General features: G+C 42.3%; 2 protein-coding genes across 10 annotated transcripts in view; one reads left to right on the top strand and one right to left on the bottom strand.

Annotated features, from left to right (window-relative positions):
* Crim1 (cysteine rich transmembrane BMP regulator 1) overlaps positions 1–7,698 on the top strand; it is a 180,639-nt gene extending 172,941 nt beyond the window's left edge. For all 5 annotated transcript variants that reach the window (XM_063229824.1, XM_063229842.1, XM_063229829.1 and 2 more), the window contains 3 exons: positions 1,400–1,522; positions 3,761–3,951; positions 5,215–7,698. In XM_063229824.1, coding sequence (XP_063085894.1) covers positions 1,400–1,522; positions 3,761–3,951; positions 5,215–5,391 — 491 coding nt within the window. In that variant the 3' untranslated portion in view covers positions 5,392–7,698. The remainder of the gene's footprint in view (positions 1–1,399; positions 1,523–3,760; positions 3,952–5,214) is intronic.
* A 1,382-nt stretch (positions 7,699–9,080) lies between these two features.
* Positions 9,081–16,556, bottom strand: part of Fez2 (fasciculation and elongation protein zeta 2) — a 39,192-nt gene continuing 31,716 nt past the window's right edge. For 2 of the 5 annotated variants that reach the window (XM_063229856.1, XM_063229864.1), the window contains 3 exons: positions 15,080–15,155; positions 12,331–12,396; positions 9,081–9,970 (listed from right to left, as the gene is read on the bottom strand). In XM_063229856.1, coding sequence (XP_063085926.1) covers positions 9,954–9,970; positions 12,331–12,396; positions 15,080–15,155 — 159 coding nt within the window. In that variant the 3' untranslated portion in view covers positions 9,081–9,953. Of the gene's footprint in view, positions 9,971–11,233; positions 11,263–12,330; positions 12,397–15,079; positions 15,156–16,556 lie in introns of all 5 variants that reach the window. The other 3 variants (XM_063229859.1, XR_010040775.1, XR_010040771.1) reach the window with 3 other exon arrangements.

Genomic DNA, 16,556 nt, shown 5'->3' with positions numbered 1-16,556 from the left:
TCAGGCTGGCCTCAAACTCCAGGCAGTCCTCCTGCCTCAGCCTCCCAAGTGCCAGGCTTGGAGGTATGCACCACCACACCTGGCTTCTTGAGAACTGTTTGTGTTTAATCCTGTTTCTGCACATAATAGTTTCAGTACATTCTACTTCTAATCCTGGAGCTTGCAGGGACCCACTGAACTTTTTGAAACTGAAGGCCTTTTAAGTCCAAAGGTGTTTCAGTGAGACCTCAGGTTAGAGGGCTGGGACTAGAGTGGCTTTATACTGGGACAAAGCAAGAAAACCTGAGCTTTGGAATCGCAGAATGCTGGAATGTTGTACATTGGAATCTCACCTCTGCCTCTTATGAGCACATAACCATGAGCGGTTTCTTGAGCCTCTCAGAGTCTGTGTCCCTGGCCAGGTGCTTCATTAACTCACGCAGGTACTTTGTTCTTGTCACTTCGTTGAAAGCCTGATAGCTTTGGGATTGAAAACAGTGAGATAGAATTATGAGCCCTGTTTAATTTATAGTTATGTATTTATTTTGGTCTGTGGGTTATAGTGAGTTATCATTAATGGTGCCTAGCATCGTTATAAAAATCACTTCATATGGAATGGATCTGATCAAAAGAAAATACGGGAGTGGTGCTGTCTTCCGTTGTCACATTTTGAAAATAGAGGTTAAGAACTACTTCTTTCTGGTAAACTGTTGGGCCAGTTTTCAGCCAGATGAAGCAGAGGTATAAATATGTGGTTGCTGAGAAGAGCTCTAAATTTTCTTCTCCAATTCCTCCTAGAACTTGGTTTTTAAAAACATGTAAGGATAAAGAATGTTCTTCTTAGACACTTTTGTTTCATGTTACAGTGTTGTGTTGCTCGAGATGCCTTTAGATCCAAGCAGACAGTGCAGACACAGACCCTGAGGATGAGTGTCCAGAGTTGGTCCCACTTGCACCCTAACAGACCCTGAGACGCAGCACAGGCCTCCCGAGCGCTGCCTCCAGCCGTCCCCTCAGTGGGAGACAAGAGGGGGAACCGAGTCAGATGCCGCTGGCACTTTATGCATTTGATTGAACTCTTAACAGATTAAAGAGCGACAGTTATTAAAGTACAACATTCAGCTGTTCCGAGTAAATTACTCTATTTTAGTCAGCATCAGTTTATACAGAACCACAGAGCCGGCACCACTTGACAACTGGTGGGGTAAAAAGCTTGTTCTCTTCATTGTGAGAAAGGCTTCCCAGCACTGCAGAGCTGGGCTGGGGACTGTCGCATCAATGAGGTGGAAGCAGAAACTGAACCTTCGTGTCTTGAGAAGCACAGCATTGCATTGGACAGTCCATTTGGGTTAAGGGTAGAAAAGCCAACAGAAAGGCAGCGTCTCCATCATCTCTTATGAAAACTGCTTCCTTCTTTTAGAAATGTATGTCCCAGAACCAACTAACATACCCATTGAGAAGAAAAATTACCATGGAGAGATTGACCTGGAGGTCCCCGTGTGGCCCACACCCAGTGAAAATGACATCATTCATCTCCCTAGAGGTAAGCATAGAAGTGACTTGAGATGTTCTGGTCTTCCTAATATTTGAAATTTCCTGTGAGTAGCTTAAATGGCTTGCCCAAGCAAGTTCAGATAACTGCTGCAGGCCAGACTTGCTTAGCTGGGGACATATTAAACACCAAACACTGATAAAGTAAGTCAGCAAGGAACTGGATAAAGTTCTTGACCCTACATGCTCAGGGACTTGGCCCTGATGGAAAGAAATATGTTCCTGGTCGTCAGGAGTCAAGTGAATAAACTTCATAAGCAAGGTAACAGTGAGCTAGTCTCTGCCCCCTGTGGGCTCCGCCCTGAGCACGATGCAGTGATCACCCTCTTCTTCTGCGTGGTTTTCATGTCCAGGAGAGTTCAATTTATTACATGTGTTGAATTATCCAGTCACCGGTTTATTCCATGATTTTTTTTTTTTGCTTGCTCAGTCCTTTCAGTTGTGTATAATAAAGAGGTTAGTTTGTTTCTTGATAGCTAAGTAGTAGGCCGAGTTCCTTTTAGTATTTACTGCTGTCTCTGAAAGAACCCTCCTGTAAACTTGCTCTGAGCGATGGCTCAATACTGCCTCCTGTCAACACCAAATACATTCTCAAAAAAAAAAAAAAAAAGATTCCTAGAGAGTCTGTATTTCTTTTGGGAGAAGCAGCACACAGTGCTTTAGAGACTCATGGTCTGTTACTGTAGATACTTCAGTTTTGCTGGGGTCAAGCTAGATGACCAGAGCACCAAATTCCTGGACCCGAATTCTGGCTCCATGTTTCATGGGTCTTCCCAGATGTGCGTTAGCATTATGCACACAGCCATTCAGTCGGCAAATATCAGTGGCTGCTGCGCACCTGGCTCTGTGGTGGACGTGGGCTTTGGTTGTAAGAACAGCCCGATTCAGGGCAGGACATTGAGGACCTGTGCACAGTACTCCTGTTCACGTCCTTGGTGTCAGTATATGCTTCTGCCACACAACTGATGTAACCTGAAAGCGATTGCGACTCTTACTGCTGATACCTGTTTGCGTTTTTGCTTTGGCTTCTGGACAGCTCAGAGTTAACTACGGCTTGCTTTTAGCATCAAAACAGAATACAAAGACCCAGTTTTGTACAGAAACTTCAGTTTCAGCTTCATTTTCCTGTCACCAGTATTCTTAATTTATTTTTCAGTCTTCTTGTAAGACATGCTCCTAAAACCACTCCCTGTGTCACTTGGAACACAAGATTGTAAAGATTGGTTTTCTATTTATTCGTTTTTATTTAAAACCTTTATTATATATATATCACTTTTTATATAAAACCTGAATTTATCAATACAGTGTTGCTTTTGTCTGTGACATTTTTCTTGATCCTGATAAATGTTTCTTTTCTCCCCTTGCTAGAACGTATTAACACCTGCGCTGGCTAACATGAGTAGGAAAACTCTCTTCCCGTTCCTTCCCACCCCTGCCCAGAGCAGATGCACAAGCAGATCACCCACATCCTGAGTTTTAAACTAGGAGAGTCTTGATATCTCAGAGCTGCATTATTTCACAAGCAGCACCGGAACAGCTGTAGAGTAATTCTCTTTGATTGTCTGTGTCCTGCTCTCTCACTAAACTGGTCTTTGATACACTTAGAAAACCTGTGAAATGGTATTATGGAAACAAAAATAAAAACAAACAGGATGAAGTGACCCTGTTTCAAAGCAAAATTAAGTGAGCCCTGTGCAAGTACAGTTAATTGAGGCAGGAAAATACAGTGAGTTTTTCAGCAAACTTACAGAAAGAACTAAGAAAACCAGAAAGAACCAAAAGATCAGCTTCTGATGCTGGTTTTTCTTTTGTTCTAATTAATCTTTGCCATAATAACAGTTAGAAGATACTTTGTCTTAGTCTCCTGTTTGCCAGTAAGCAAGGAACTAATGTTTATTTCAAAACTTCAGACCATATATGTTAACTGTAATCAAAATGTTCACTGTTAGTCAAAATGTTTAAGTTACTGATGTTAGCCACTTTTAGGTTCTTGATGAGCTACAGCTAGTATCATCTTGCCCAGTTATTAACATGCTCACCCTAACTTGTGTTTTTATTTTAATCCACCCGTAAGCACTTTACCCTCTGCTGGATCAACATTAGACGGTAATTAATCATGTGTTTAGCCTCAGAGTTCTGGGAAGCAATAAAACCAAGTTGCTGTGTAATTCAAACAATGCTTCAAAATTCTGGTTTAAGTAACAAATGGTTGGAATTTGTTTTCTTTTAGATATGGGTCACCTCCAGGTAGATTACAGAGACAATAACAGGCTGCACCCAAGCGAAGACTCCTCGCTGGACTCCATTGTCTTGGTTGTGGTTCCCATAGTAATATGCCTCTCCATTATAATAGCATTCCTGTTCATCAATCAGAAGAAACAGTGGATACCACTGCTGTGCTGGTATCGAACACCAACTAAGGTACGGTCCTGAGGAAGGTACAGTCTCTGAAGTGATGAAACGAGGGAAGCTTACACTATGGCACGTCCTTAAAATTGTTTAATATCTTTTGTATGAGCCAATGAAATTTATACTTTACTGCTCGTAGCCTCAAATGCATATTGAGCCATAGCAATCAAAAATACAGTTCTTAGCCAGGACTGGATTGATCCCTGGGTGATCCCCATCATCCGCTTGTTAGTGAGTCCTGATTGCTCATGGACTGGCTTCCTGATGTAATTTAAAGTTCTCAAGTGAACAGATACTTGTAGATTGATTCCTAAATTAGTGTTTATATTAGAAATCAAAAGTTGATCACCTCATATTTCTCAGTTACTAATGCAGAATTGGAAGAAAACAGAAATCACAAAGGGAAAGAAAGAATACTCAAAAAAGGGCAATAAGAGAGCTTGAAGATAATGAGGAAACACAGAAGTCCAACAGACAGGTAGACGTGTAAAAGGGAGAAGCAGCACCAGGCAGGGACTGTGTCAGGGACCGCCGCACAAGCCAGAGAAGCAGGCTTCTCGTCAGAGGGAAAAGGTGTGGATGTGTTTGAATACAAATGCAACAGGCCTCTGAGTCTGCCTATTTTTAAAGGCTTAAACTGTACTATGGGAAATAAGTCATAATTTCTTCCAAGTCTAATCGTGCCTTTTGTATTTTTAAAAATCATACAACGTTGAGAATTAGAAACCTGAATGTTTCAGCCACCTTACCATCTGTTTAACCGTTACATACAAACTTTCCGCCCAGTAGTATCCCGCCTGGGCTTTCCTTTCTGCATGGAGCACATCCTCTATTCAGGGCTCATGCCGGGTTGGGAGACGGTGCTGAGTAGTCTACAGCTGCCCCTGTGCAAAGCTGGGAATAGAAACCTGCTCACAAAATCCCGAGATGCAGCGCTGCATAGCAGAGCCAGCCTGACACATAACCTCAAGCTTACAGAGCATGGCTTTGGGTTAAAAGCTGCCTGGTTGTTAACTTCTTTTAATTTTCCAGCCCTCTTACACACAAGCCTTTGCTTCAAGGGTTTCAATTCAGTTACCGAGTCACTCACTTCATCAATAGAAGCCTAGGTGCAACTACAGCAAGGTGTGTCACCCACGTTCAGGCTGACCATCGGGGACCGGTGGAGCTCTTACCTCACCTGATTAGGTCATGAACGTCGGTACACTTGAGAATGTAAGACAACTAATTCTGTGTGTGTGTGTTTGTTTTTCTTTTCCTCTTCTCACTGAATAGCCTTCTTCCTTGAATAATCAGTTGGTATCTGTGGACTGCAAGAAGGGAACCCGTGTCCAGGTGGACGGTTCCCAGAGAATGCTAAGAATTGCTGAACCCGATGCAAGATTCAGTGGCTTCTACAGCATGCAGAAACAGAACCATCTACAGGCAGACAATTTCTACCAAACTGTGTGAAGAAAGTCACCGGGGCCGAAGTTTTGAAAGACAGAAATCAGCTAAATCTGTTGTTAAGAGTAAACTAGAATTTGTGCACTTGCTTAGTGGGTTGTATTGGATTGTGACTTGGTGTACAGCGCTGAGAACTTACTGGGATGGGCTCTGTCTACAGCAATGTGCAGAACAAGCATTCCCGCTTTTCCTCAAGATAACTGACCAAGTGTTTTCTTAGAACCAAAGTTTTTAAAGTTGCTAAGGTATATCTGCTTGTAATATAGCTGTAGAGATTCTTGAGGGTGGGGGCAGTGAGTTTGGTTGGGGAAACGGGGGAGGGGGTTGGGAAGAAAAATTGGTCAGCTTGGCTCGAGGAGAAATCCAGTAAAACAGAAGCAGTTCAGTGGCCCAGAGGATATTTTTTTCCTGTTGCTCCGAAGACTGCACTGGTTGCTGCAAAGCTCAGGCCTGAATGAGCAGGAAACAAAAAAGGCCTTGCGACCCAGCTGCCGTAACCACCTTAGAACTACCAGATGAGTGCATCAGAACTTTTGATAGCCATCCCAGGTCTAAAGCCACAAGTTTCTTTTGTATACAGTCACAGCTGCAGTAGGCAGTGAGCAAGCCAGGGAGATGTGAGATAGCCACATTTCTCTAAAGCGGGTTATTAAGGATCTAGACAGTTATACTTTTTTGCTGCTTTTGTTTTCTTCCAAGCCAGTCAGCCAGTTCCTAGAAGAGACAGCAGATGAACAAGACCTAAGTCACTTCTTGATGTGAGCACTGGAGCTTTTCTTGTAACAGCGTGGCAGGAAGGAGGGAGAGAGGGTGAAGGACACCAGGCGTTTCCAGGGGCTAAACCGCATCGTTGGTTGTTGCTTTGTTCTGTTCTGTTGTTGGTTGTTCATAGTTCTTGTCGAAGCTCTAGCTTAAGAAGAAACTTTTTTTTTTAAAAAGACTGTTTGGGGATTTTGTTTCCTTATTATAGAATGATTCTACAAAATAGAAACTACTTCATTTTAATTGTATATTATTCAAGCACCTTTGTTGAAGCTCAAAAAAAAATTATGCCTCTTTAAACTTTAGCAATTATAGGGATATTTATGTATCTTATGCTTCAAAAAACAAAAGTATTTGTGTGCATGTGTATATAATATATATACATATATATTTATACACATACAATTTATGTTTTCCTGTTGAATGTATTTTTATGAGATTTTAACCAGAACAAAGGCAGATAAACAGGCATTCCTTCCTTATCAATGCTTTTGATCACTTAGATTTTTTTTAATAACACAAAAATCTCATTCTACCTGCAGTTTAATTGGGAAGCTGTTTGTGCGAGAGTGTGTGTGTGTATGTATGTGTGTGTGTGTGCACGCACCTTGAGCAGCCAGCATCACACCTGCTGTGGAGAAGACACTTCTTTATCACAATCTTCTTCATTTGGATTTGCTTTCAGTTGGTTTTCAATTTGCTCACTGGCCAGAGATATTGATGGCAGTTTTTATATGCATCACTAATCAGCTCCTGGATTTTTTTTTTTTTCAAACAACTGTTTGAAACAACTACTGGAATATTGTCCACAATAAGCTGGAAGTTTGTTATAGTTTGCCTCAAATATGACTGTATATTATAGTGTTAACTTTTCAAACAGCTCTTAGCACTTTTATACTAATGACCCATTTGTGCATTGATTCTTCTTTTAAAAATGCTTGTTGTGAAAGACACAGACACCCAGTATGCTTAATGTGAAAAGAAAATGTGTTGTTTTGTAAAGGAACTTTCAAGTATTGTTGTAAATACTTGGACAGAGGTTGCTGAACTTTAAAAAAAATTAATTTATTATTATAATGACCTAATTTATTAATCTGAAGATTAACCATTTTTTTGTCTTAGAATATCAAAAAGAAAAAAGAAAAAGGTGTTGTAGCTGTTTGCATCAGAGAAACAAAAAGATTTATTATCAAGGGGCAATATTTTTTATCTATTTCCAAAAGGAATTTGTTAATGATATGTTACCAAAATAGATTTACATCCGTCTGATTAGTATAAAATTTTGTCGACAATTAATCCATTCCTGGCACAAAAAGCCTTTATCGAAAAAAATTGTAAATGCTTGCTTTTTGTTTTTTCAATCATGGCCATATGAAAATACTAACAAGATATAGGACAAGGTGTAAATTTTTCTATTTTAAAGATATGATTTATCCTGAGTGCTGTATGTATTACTCTTTTACTTTGGTTCCTGTTGTGCTGTTGTAAAACAAAAACAAATATAATTTCCTGAAGAATAAAATAGATATATGGCACTTGGAGTGCACCGTAGTTCTACAGTTTGTTTTGTTTTCTTCAAAAAGGAAAGCTCTCACAGGAAGATTTGCAGCTTGGCTGTTGGCAACAAATAAACACTTCGAGTCAAATCACATGGAGCTTTCTAAGATTCCTTATCTACAAAGACAGACACACAGCATATCTTCAGTGTCACAAGAAGCATGTTCTTCTCAGCAGGTGCCCCTCCCAAAGAGTTCCTTGTCAACACAGTGCCGGAGTACATGGCACAGGGTGCTGCGCCCTAGGGAGCCAGAACCCTGCTTACCACAGGTCACGAGTCAGCAGTGCGCTCACCCCGAGTCAGGGCAAGTGTGCTTTACCTTCACACTTCAGGCATCTGAGACCTTTACAATTTGGAATACTTTTGCCTACACATAATGAGGTATCTTGGGAATGAGACCCAAATCTAAACATACTCCACTTACATTTCATACACGCTCTACACACAGCCTAATGGTCACTCATATAGTATGGTGGTACTGTGTTTTCACTGTGATCTGTCACCTAAAGTGAGGTGAGGAACTTCCCATTTGTAGCATTATGTTGGTGCTTGAACACCTTGAGATACTGAAGCACCTTGGATTTGACTTCCAGGTTACAGATAACCTGTCTCAAAACTAATGCATCATGTGGAGGAAAAGAAATGTGACGGGAACACCTACAGCCACTTACTGCTGAAGAAGCATTTAAAACAAAATCAGTGGACCAGTCATTTACAAGGGGGCCGAGCAGACAGGGAGAAGTAGGCACGCTCCAGTCAGCTTCAGAATGAGGCAAGCAGACCACTGCGGAATAGTCCAGAAACACTTCCCTAAGGACTTTTTGCTATACTCTTTATCTTTTAAATCTACATTTCTCATACAAGGCATACTGTTTTTGACAAATTCAGATCAAATTTATGTAAGTTCAGAGTAACAAGTAGACATCTTCATGAATTCAAGGGGAAGTGGCAACTGAGTTCCACATATTCCCTTGTCAAATAACACTAATACAAACAAGGAAACAATTTCAAATTGCACAAACGCTTAGGTAAGTAAAATGCCACACTAGTATCAAACTCTGAGCAGCCTCCTGCTTCTTAGTCCAGCTATCTCTGTCAGCGGAGCAAGGACACAAGCTTAGGTGGATGTTTGAGTCCCTGATGCAGGTCCCATGTAGGCTCCCTGACACACAAGTCGGTGAGGACAGTGCCACAGCTGCTGGAACTCAACACAGAAAATGCTGGACATTTGTTCCACAGCAGCTCAGCAAGAGCTAGAATTCAGCGTCGTGGGGCTAAGGCAGGCTTCCCCGGCTCACATACTTCAGTGACAGACACTCGTATAAAGTGCTAGAGTACAGTACCCCAAAGGGGGAAAGAAACAAACTCAAGGCTCTTAAGAATGTATGTTTTTACATTTATTAAACACCATCAACTTGATTGAAACTGGCAACATGGTTCATGATGAGTGATATGTCGGTGAGTAGCTGTGTCGAATTAGGACTACAGGGAAGATGGGAAATGGGGACACACGGGGACAAGCGACAGAACCGTTAGGGCTCCGTGTGGGCAGTGCTGCAGCAGTTTCTTAAGCACCAGGAAGGATACAGGCTCCTTTAAAGTACACTTCGTCACAGACACACAAAACTGACACAGCTACAGGGAACACGAGAGAGACATGGCAACGCCATGGTGAAAATGGGAACAGCGGCGAAACCAGCGGCGGGCTCCCAGGCCGGTCACCCGCCGAGGTGGGGTCCACGAGCCGTAACGCTTCCGGTGTGGCGTCCTCCAAACGGCACAAATTTCAGTTTTGGTCTCCGGACAATACTGGTGGGTAATACGTACAGTTGTCTTATAAAAATCTGTTCTTGCCAACACTGAAGAATAGCTGCGGTATAAATCTCAAAGCTTCACGCTAGTTCTTCAGTGCAATTTAGATGTAGAAAGCCGTACAAACTCAAAGGAGCATACTAGAAAACTGTAACTGCACATGCACAATTTATCTCTCTACTAAGAGAAGAGTTTCATCATTGTTAGCAGGTTTACCGAAAACCATCTCTAGAATTTGAATGCCATAGTTCTCCGGGTTCTATAAACAGAGCATTAGTGAAGTCATGATCTATTAATACTGTATCACAAACCCAAGTTCAAGTGTGCTGGGTTTCCAACAGCAGGAAGGACACGGTGGCCAGCGTTCTGAATAATGCTATAGGACATCACATTTGTAGTCCGTGGAAGAGAAAGCTGCTCCTCGAGTAATGCTGCTCTAGGTGGGACACAGAACTAAAAGAAAAAAAAAACTTTTAGGAAAAAATGTAACTTGTACACATCTACATCGAATGTGTACTTTATATACATTTAGTATGTATATAAAAAACAATGAGAGAATGAGGGTCTTAAGTAACGAGGACTAAAGGTTAATGCAAGGATCTGTAATAGTCAAGTTTTTAAATGTCCGAAGAAGCTACAACTCAACAATGAGAAATACCCTCACGACACATCAGAACTTCGCAGAAATGAGCCACCAAAGGCCGTGTCTCAGCGGGCACCACTTAGAGACCAGCAGAAGCCCGTAACCTTAGCCCTGTGCCACAGGGTCCGTAACAGCAAATGGGCTGCCTTGTGAGGTCAAACAAGGTACAAGACTGTGCGCTGCTTTTCTTCCTAACTCCGACTGGCACAGCAGCAGCCGTACTCACATCTCCTGAGCTTTAGCACTGTCGCCGGGAGCAGGGGTGGCACAGGCTGCAGTGGGGCCTTTGGCAGTGTGAGGAGGAGACGCTGACTCAGCCCACACAGCACCCACCTGACTCTCCTCCGGCCAAATGAGGCCGCTTCACCTGTCACTCTGACCTTTGCATTAAAACTAAGGTAGCACATTTGGACAGCCAAGCCACACATCTGTACTGAGACAATGACAGAGACCAGCCGGACAAGGAAAAGGCGTGTTCTGCCTTGAGCAAAACGCCCCACTATTATCCCCAAGGAAGAGGAGCAGCTGACAGGCTGTGCATTTGAGGGTAGGTGGAAAAGCTTTTACATTACCCCGCGTAGGCTCCTGGCTGCCCAGAACGGAACGGCCTTTGCAGTCTCTGGACTGCCGAGCCCTGCCCAAGTGAGTTGGCTTCCTTTCCACCTGGTCCTCACAACACAGGCCCAAGACAAAAGCATCACACGTGCACAGTGAAAGCGCATCGGAAGCAGGGACGCTAGGGACGGAACGGAGCTTACAGACAGGAGCCAGCAGCTGAGCTTGGGCAGTTAGCCAGGTGCTGCCTCCCTGCGGCATGCGGGATGGGTCACAGTGACAGTCCTAGGTTCTCAGGGTTAAGAATTCAAAATCACCCCACCGGCTCTACCCCCACTCTAGACGCTCTCGGGGTCCTAGCACCCCCCGCCCACCGTGCAGACAAATGCTAGGAGCGCTAGAGAATTGTTCCCAAGCGCACTCTGGACCTGGCAGTGCCCCCGAGACGCCACTGTAATTAAACTCAGATAGGTTCTTTCTGTTTGTCTCATTCCTGTTCCACATCTAGAAGAACAAACCTCCGAACAATCCAGCCTTCATACCAATGCTAGCAAAACACAAAAGCAAACAAAGATGTCAGGTATAAAAACAAAAACTCAGAACTTAATAGGGAGGAAAGTCACCCATCAGAAAAACAACAATGGTGTGTGCAAACACAGTGTTAGTACGGTCTTCTCCCCGTTAACCCCACTAACGGCTGACGTGAGTATTGACAGTCGCATCCGGTCTCATACCTAATACTCATGCACTGTGCACTTCAAACCTCTTCCCTTGTTATGAAGCTGTGGGTGAAGAAAAGGCCCATCCGAGATACTGGAATTCTCCAAACAAAAATCTGAACCTCCCTTAGACTCCCAAGGAGAGTGTTACCGGAGAGGCCTGCACTCCAAGTGCAGATGTATTCTGTGATGCCTTCAAAATCTACTGCACTAAATAACTGCTGCTTTTAAAAGAAAATAAGAATTTCACAGAAAAGTATTAGTTTGGCCTCTATCTGCCTGAGTGCTCTGGCCTCCTCCTGATCACTCAGGAGTGACCCCCTTAACTTCTCGACTGCCTCGCCTTGTGTGTCCCCATCTTGCGGGATCCCGATCTTACTCCTAAGACTGATGACCCATCTTTCACTGTCCAGCGTCTGAAAGCCTCTTTCCCTACTCGCCTCCCCTCCCTGCCCACCACACCAATCTCTTCTGTGTCCCCCTTGAAACTGGTAACTGGTTGGACCATTTTCTCCCTCATCTGTCCCCACTGATGTCTGTCCTTCCTTGTCTACCGTCTTCCTTGAGAATCTGCTTTTGAAGCCTCCCAGCATCAACACGTCTACACTGACACCCACGTAACTAGCAGTGTTTTATTACTGGCCTTTTACTGCCTCCCTCAATGTTCAAAATTCAGCTGTGGAAAGTATTTTCCAGCCCAGGACTCCAGATAAATGTTAAATTTTATATAACAATAATGTTCAAAGCATATGCCATTCAACCTATTTATCCTCACCCCATGCAATAAGATGAAAATTATGTTTAGAAATTACTTTGAATCTTACCATGATGATGCGCTGAACTGACTAATCAAAACTCGCAGCCACTTTACGTGTGTGTACCACTTTAAAACTCACCTTTCAAAATATAGTCAGTTAACAAACTCGGAACTTTCTCACTGTCATCCTTCATGGCAAGAAGAACTGCAAAATAAAGGAGAAAGACAACTTCAGACTCAGACTGAAAGTAGTATTTAATTTCAAATACTGTAGTCTTAGCATCAAGTAAATGAATCATACAAATTAGAAGTTATTTTCTGGGTAAAAGAATACAAAAGTATAGATCAACCAACTGACAAACTCTCAAGTGACTTCCCTGATTTAAAATGTTATAACACGGGAAACAGAAAAAAGGCACTGGGCTATTCACAGGACCCCTCCACTCCGTCAGCAGAAACACTGGACAGTGACTTACTGCAGTGCACTGTGATGGGGGTCGGGGGACCTCAGCACCGTCCATCCTGTGCCTGCACAAGCTCTGGAAAGTTTGCTACCCCTTCTCCACCGGGGAAGAACTGGGGAGACTCACCTCATCCTGAAGGGACACCAGATCTGGCCTGTGCTGTGCTGTGCTGTGCTGTGCTGTGCTGTGCTGTGTTGTGCTGTGCTGTGTTGTGTTGTGTGTTGCTGGTGCTATAGATCAAAGCCAGGGCCTCATACATGCCAGGCAGCATTCTGCTGAGCTACATCCCAGCTGACAAATCTGCCTTCTCAGTAAAAACCAAAGCAGGAAAAAGGAGCTACTCAGTATAATGTTTTGGTTTGGGGTTTTTAATCCAGACCGTTTAGGTAAAGATAAACTCACAAACCAGTATTTGGTATGTGAGATGCTAAAGTGAGTATACACAAACAAGTACTGTACAGTGACTGCCAATTCAGGCTTCCTCCAGGACATCCTGGTGAAAACACCCCACTACTTTCCTGAGCTACATGACAAGTGGCACAGTGGAACTCTCACAGCAGCTTTCCTGGGCTTAGGTCTGGCTCTACTAGTTCCTGCCTTCTGTGACCTTACCGCTCTGCGTATCAAGTTTCTCATCTGTAAAATGGGCATAATAATTAGTTCTATCGCAAAGCCTTATTATGAAGATCAAGTTTCACAGATGTAAAGCACATATGAGAGTGTCCAGTATTAATCATAATGACAGCAGTAATGTAATTCTTGTTAAGATTACCGGTCCATTTGTGTGATCCCCTTCTAAGAGCCTTGAGAAGGAAAACGACATGTCTATGAACCTGCTGTCTCCACAGGGCATTTCTTTGAGTTTCTTCTGTTGGTGGTGGTAGGAGAGCTAAGTCCTCTCCAAACTTTTCAAGACACACCTATTTTCTTTTCACTTTCAAAGTGAAAGTCATCTGCTATCTTCATAATGCCCTCCTTATAACAGTCTTAACTCTGACGCTGCTTTAACCAAGATCCTAAAAATTCCAACTGTGTCAGTCTATGAGGAATCACCTAAGAATCGGCCCCAGAGCATTCTGATGAACTGCAATGCCTGGTTTGTCCTCGATCTGAGAAACAGGCCTCTTAGTGATTCCCAGCCTGGAGCAATGCTTGTAGGCTCCTTTCCTTGGAGGACGATTATGTTCAGAACTTTCATTTTCAATCATGTTTTAGGATGTCTTAACATCCACAAAAAAGATCACCTATCAAAAGCCACACATAATTAAAAGCAGAACTGCAGATCAATTAGGAGACCTAGACTCATAGTTAACCATCCTCCACGCGATCTTGAACCCTTTAGAAATTTGCATGCTCCTCCTGAAAATTAAGGGGCTGAAGCGATTCTTTAACGTGGATTGGCTGGTGCATCTTGATTTATCAACATGTAAATATAAAAATGTTTTTCAGTACTGTTCACCAGGATAAATGCTTAATGTTCCCAGGCAGGCAGACGGTAAGTACAATACTGTCCTCCCTTCTTACTCCTCCCCTGCCCACATCTCCATGTCTAAATTTTCAAGATAGCATCACTCATTAATATCCAGCCATATGATGCTCTTTCATTTGCTCCCTCCTAAGTAACAATGACCATAAATATGTACAATTGGAAAGAACTCAGACGATCAACAAATTCAATCCTTTCATTTTAAGGGCTGACTATGAATTACTCATCATCATACATAATTCACTTACTGTGAGACAAACTGGGCAGATTTTTTTACGCTAATTTTTCAATGTGACCAAGAAAGGTTAAGTGACTTCTACAAGTATCCCTGAAAATAATGAGATTTCATGCTCACTTACCATTCATTACCTATGATAGACCCTATATAATATATATTGAAATCTCTTAAGTTATATTAAAATACAGGCTCCTGGAAAGTAAAGTATGTTTATTCACTAAAGTATCCCAAGTGCTCAGAAAACGGCACAGAGCAGGCCTTCACCAAATACTTGCTGAATGAATGCATGTTCTTAAAACGTCACTGTCAATTTATATTCTACCTGTAAGTACCACGCTGGGCTCCACATTTATACGGAGAGTACTTATCCGTAATCTCTCCTAATCAGTTACTAACAGTCACGGCTGCAAGACATACACATCTAGCATTGTGCTAGAAGTTTTACATTTTTCTCCAAAACTGCAGCTCACAAATACTTTTAAAAAATAAGGAAAACAGAAAATTACAAATTGGATACTAGAGTTAGTGCTGTGTTTGATGTTCTGGTCATTTTTTTAATCTCATTCTCATAAGAACAAGGACATATATCATTTACTATACAATATTAACAAACAAAACAAGAAGCCTGGGTAGCTAAAACTAAGGATTTAGGAATCTGCAAAAGCAAATCGGGTAACAGCTGAAATGTGTCTTTGCTCACTTTTTGTTAATATCTGAAGATCTTCAACAGATGGTGGTCCATTTTTTTTCTCATAAGGAATGACTGTGGTCAAATACTGCCAAGTGAAAAAAGAAAAAAAAAAAGCATCATTTAAATCTGAATCAACTCACCTGAAAAAAGTTGACACAGAGACTAGAAGGTCTACTTTACAACAGGAAACGTGAGCTACATTGGTAACGAAAACACAGGCATGGACCTTACTCAGCTGGAACACAGTGTTTTGCCCACCTATTGCTTCCTGCAAACTTTGTGTCCGCATAGGGAACACTGTTTTGCATGTCAGTTATGGAAATTTTCATACAATTAGGTCTGAGGAGGATTTGCTCGAGGCAACCTTTATTAATGTCCTAACATTCTCTTTGTATGCTTTTCAATACTGCAAAAACTGTAATTAAACTAAAAACAATTTTAATTGTTCTGCACATACACAAAAAAATAATTTCCAGCAACCAAATAATTTTCTTTCAAAACCATTCTTATGCTGACCAAACAAAATAATCAACATGGATAACGTGACAACTTTTAAAAAATACATAACACATTCTTCTAGAAGCTAACAAAGACACACTTAGCCAAATAATTTCAGAAACACAAGGAGTGTTATTATTTTAAATTATTGTGTAAGTAGTTACAAATGTTTTTAGAAATTAAAGGAAATGAGAAAAGGAAAAAGAAAAAATAGCCTAAAGGGGAAATGAATAGTAAAAATTAATGATTTAAATCGAGGCAAACAGCCCAGTTCACTATCTGTAGAGATTCCCAAGTATCAGAGTTGTCCTACAACTGTACCACATGAAAGCATAATCCAAAACTTATTGCCCAGATTCTCCTGTTCTCACCACCTCATCACAAAACACAGCCGGGTGCCGGGTGCACAGGCTGCTGGGGGAGCCAGTGGTTTCCACTTGGAGTCTCCCAGCCCTGTGCAGGGCCCTGAGCTCTGTCCTAACCCACACTAAGCTCACCCAGGTGTAACTGAAAAACAAGAGAATGGGAACTGCTCATCAGTAACTGAAAGCCTGGGTCCAGACAGTAGGAAAACTGAGTTGTCCAACCTGTAAGGACCTTAAGTGTTGCACTATCTTTCTGGAATAGACTTCTCCAAGGTGAGGCCTAAGGGTGTAGCCAGCTAGGTTTTTTTGTAAAGAACAAACCCAGAAACGCGCCATCCAGGGCCTCTGCCCACAACATGGCAGGCACCCTGGAGAAGCACCAGGAATTGCCTCCTTCCCACAAGGGCTGGTGGCAGTGCTCGGGCATTCCCTGCCCACTGCCCTGCACTGGATCAGTTTGTAAGTTATTTTTCCGTCTTGTGGGTTGAGATGTGAGTAACCCCAGATTAAAAATAAAAATGCATACATCCCTTCCTAGGTCGCCTTGATAAGCTGCAAACATCAGTGTTACTCTGCCCTGTAACATCAACTACTTCCTTTGAGGGACCAACAGAACATTCCGC

This window comes from Cavia porcellus, unplaced genomic scaffold, assembly GCF_034190915.1.
Source record: "Cavia porcellus strain 051 isolate PalLab524CR breed Dunkin Hartley unplaced genomic scaffold, mCavPor4.1 scaffold_1, whole genome shotgun sequence".
NCBI lineage: Eukaryota > Metazoa > Chordata > Mammalia > Rodentia > Caviidae > Cavia > Cavia porcellus.
This window is presented reverse-complemented; position numbering and strand designations above follow the sequence as displayed.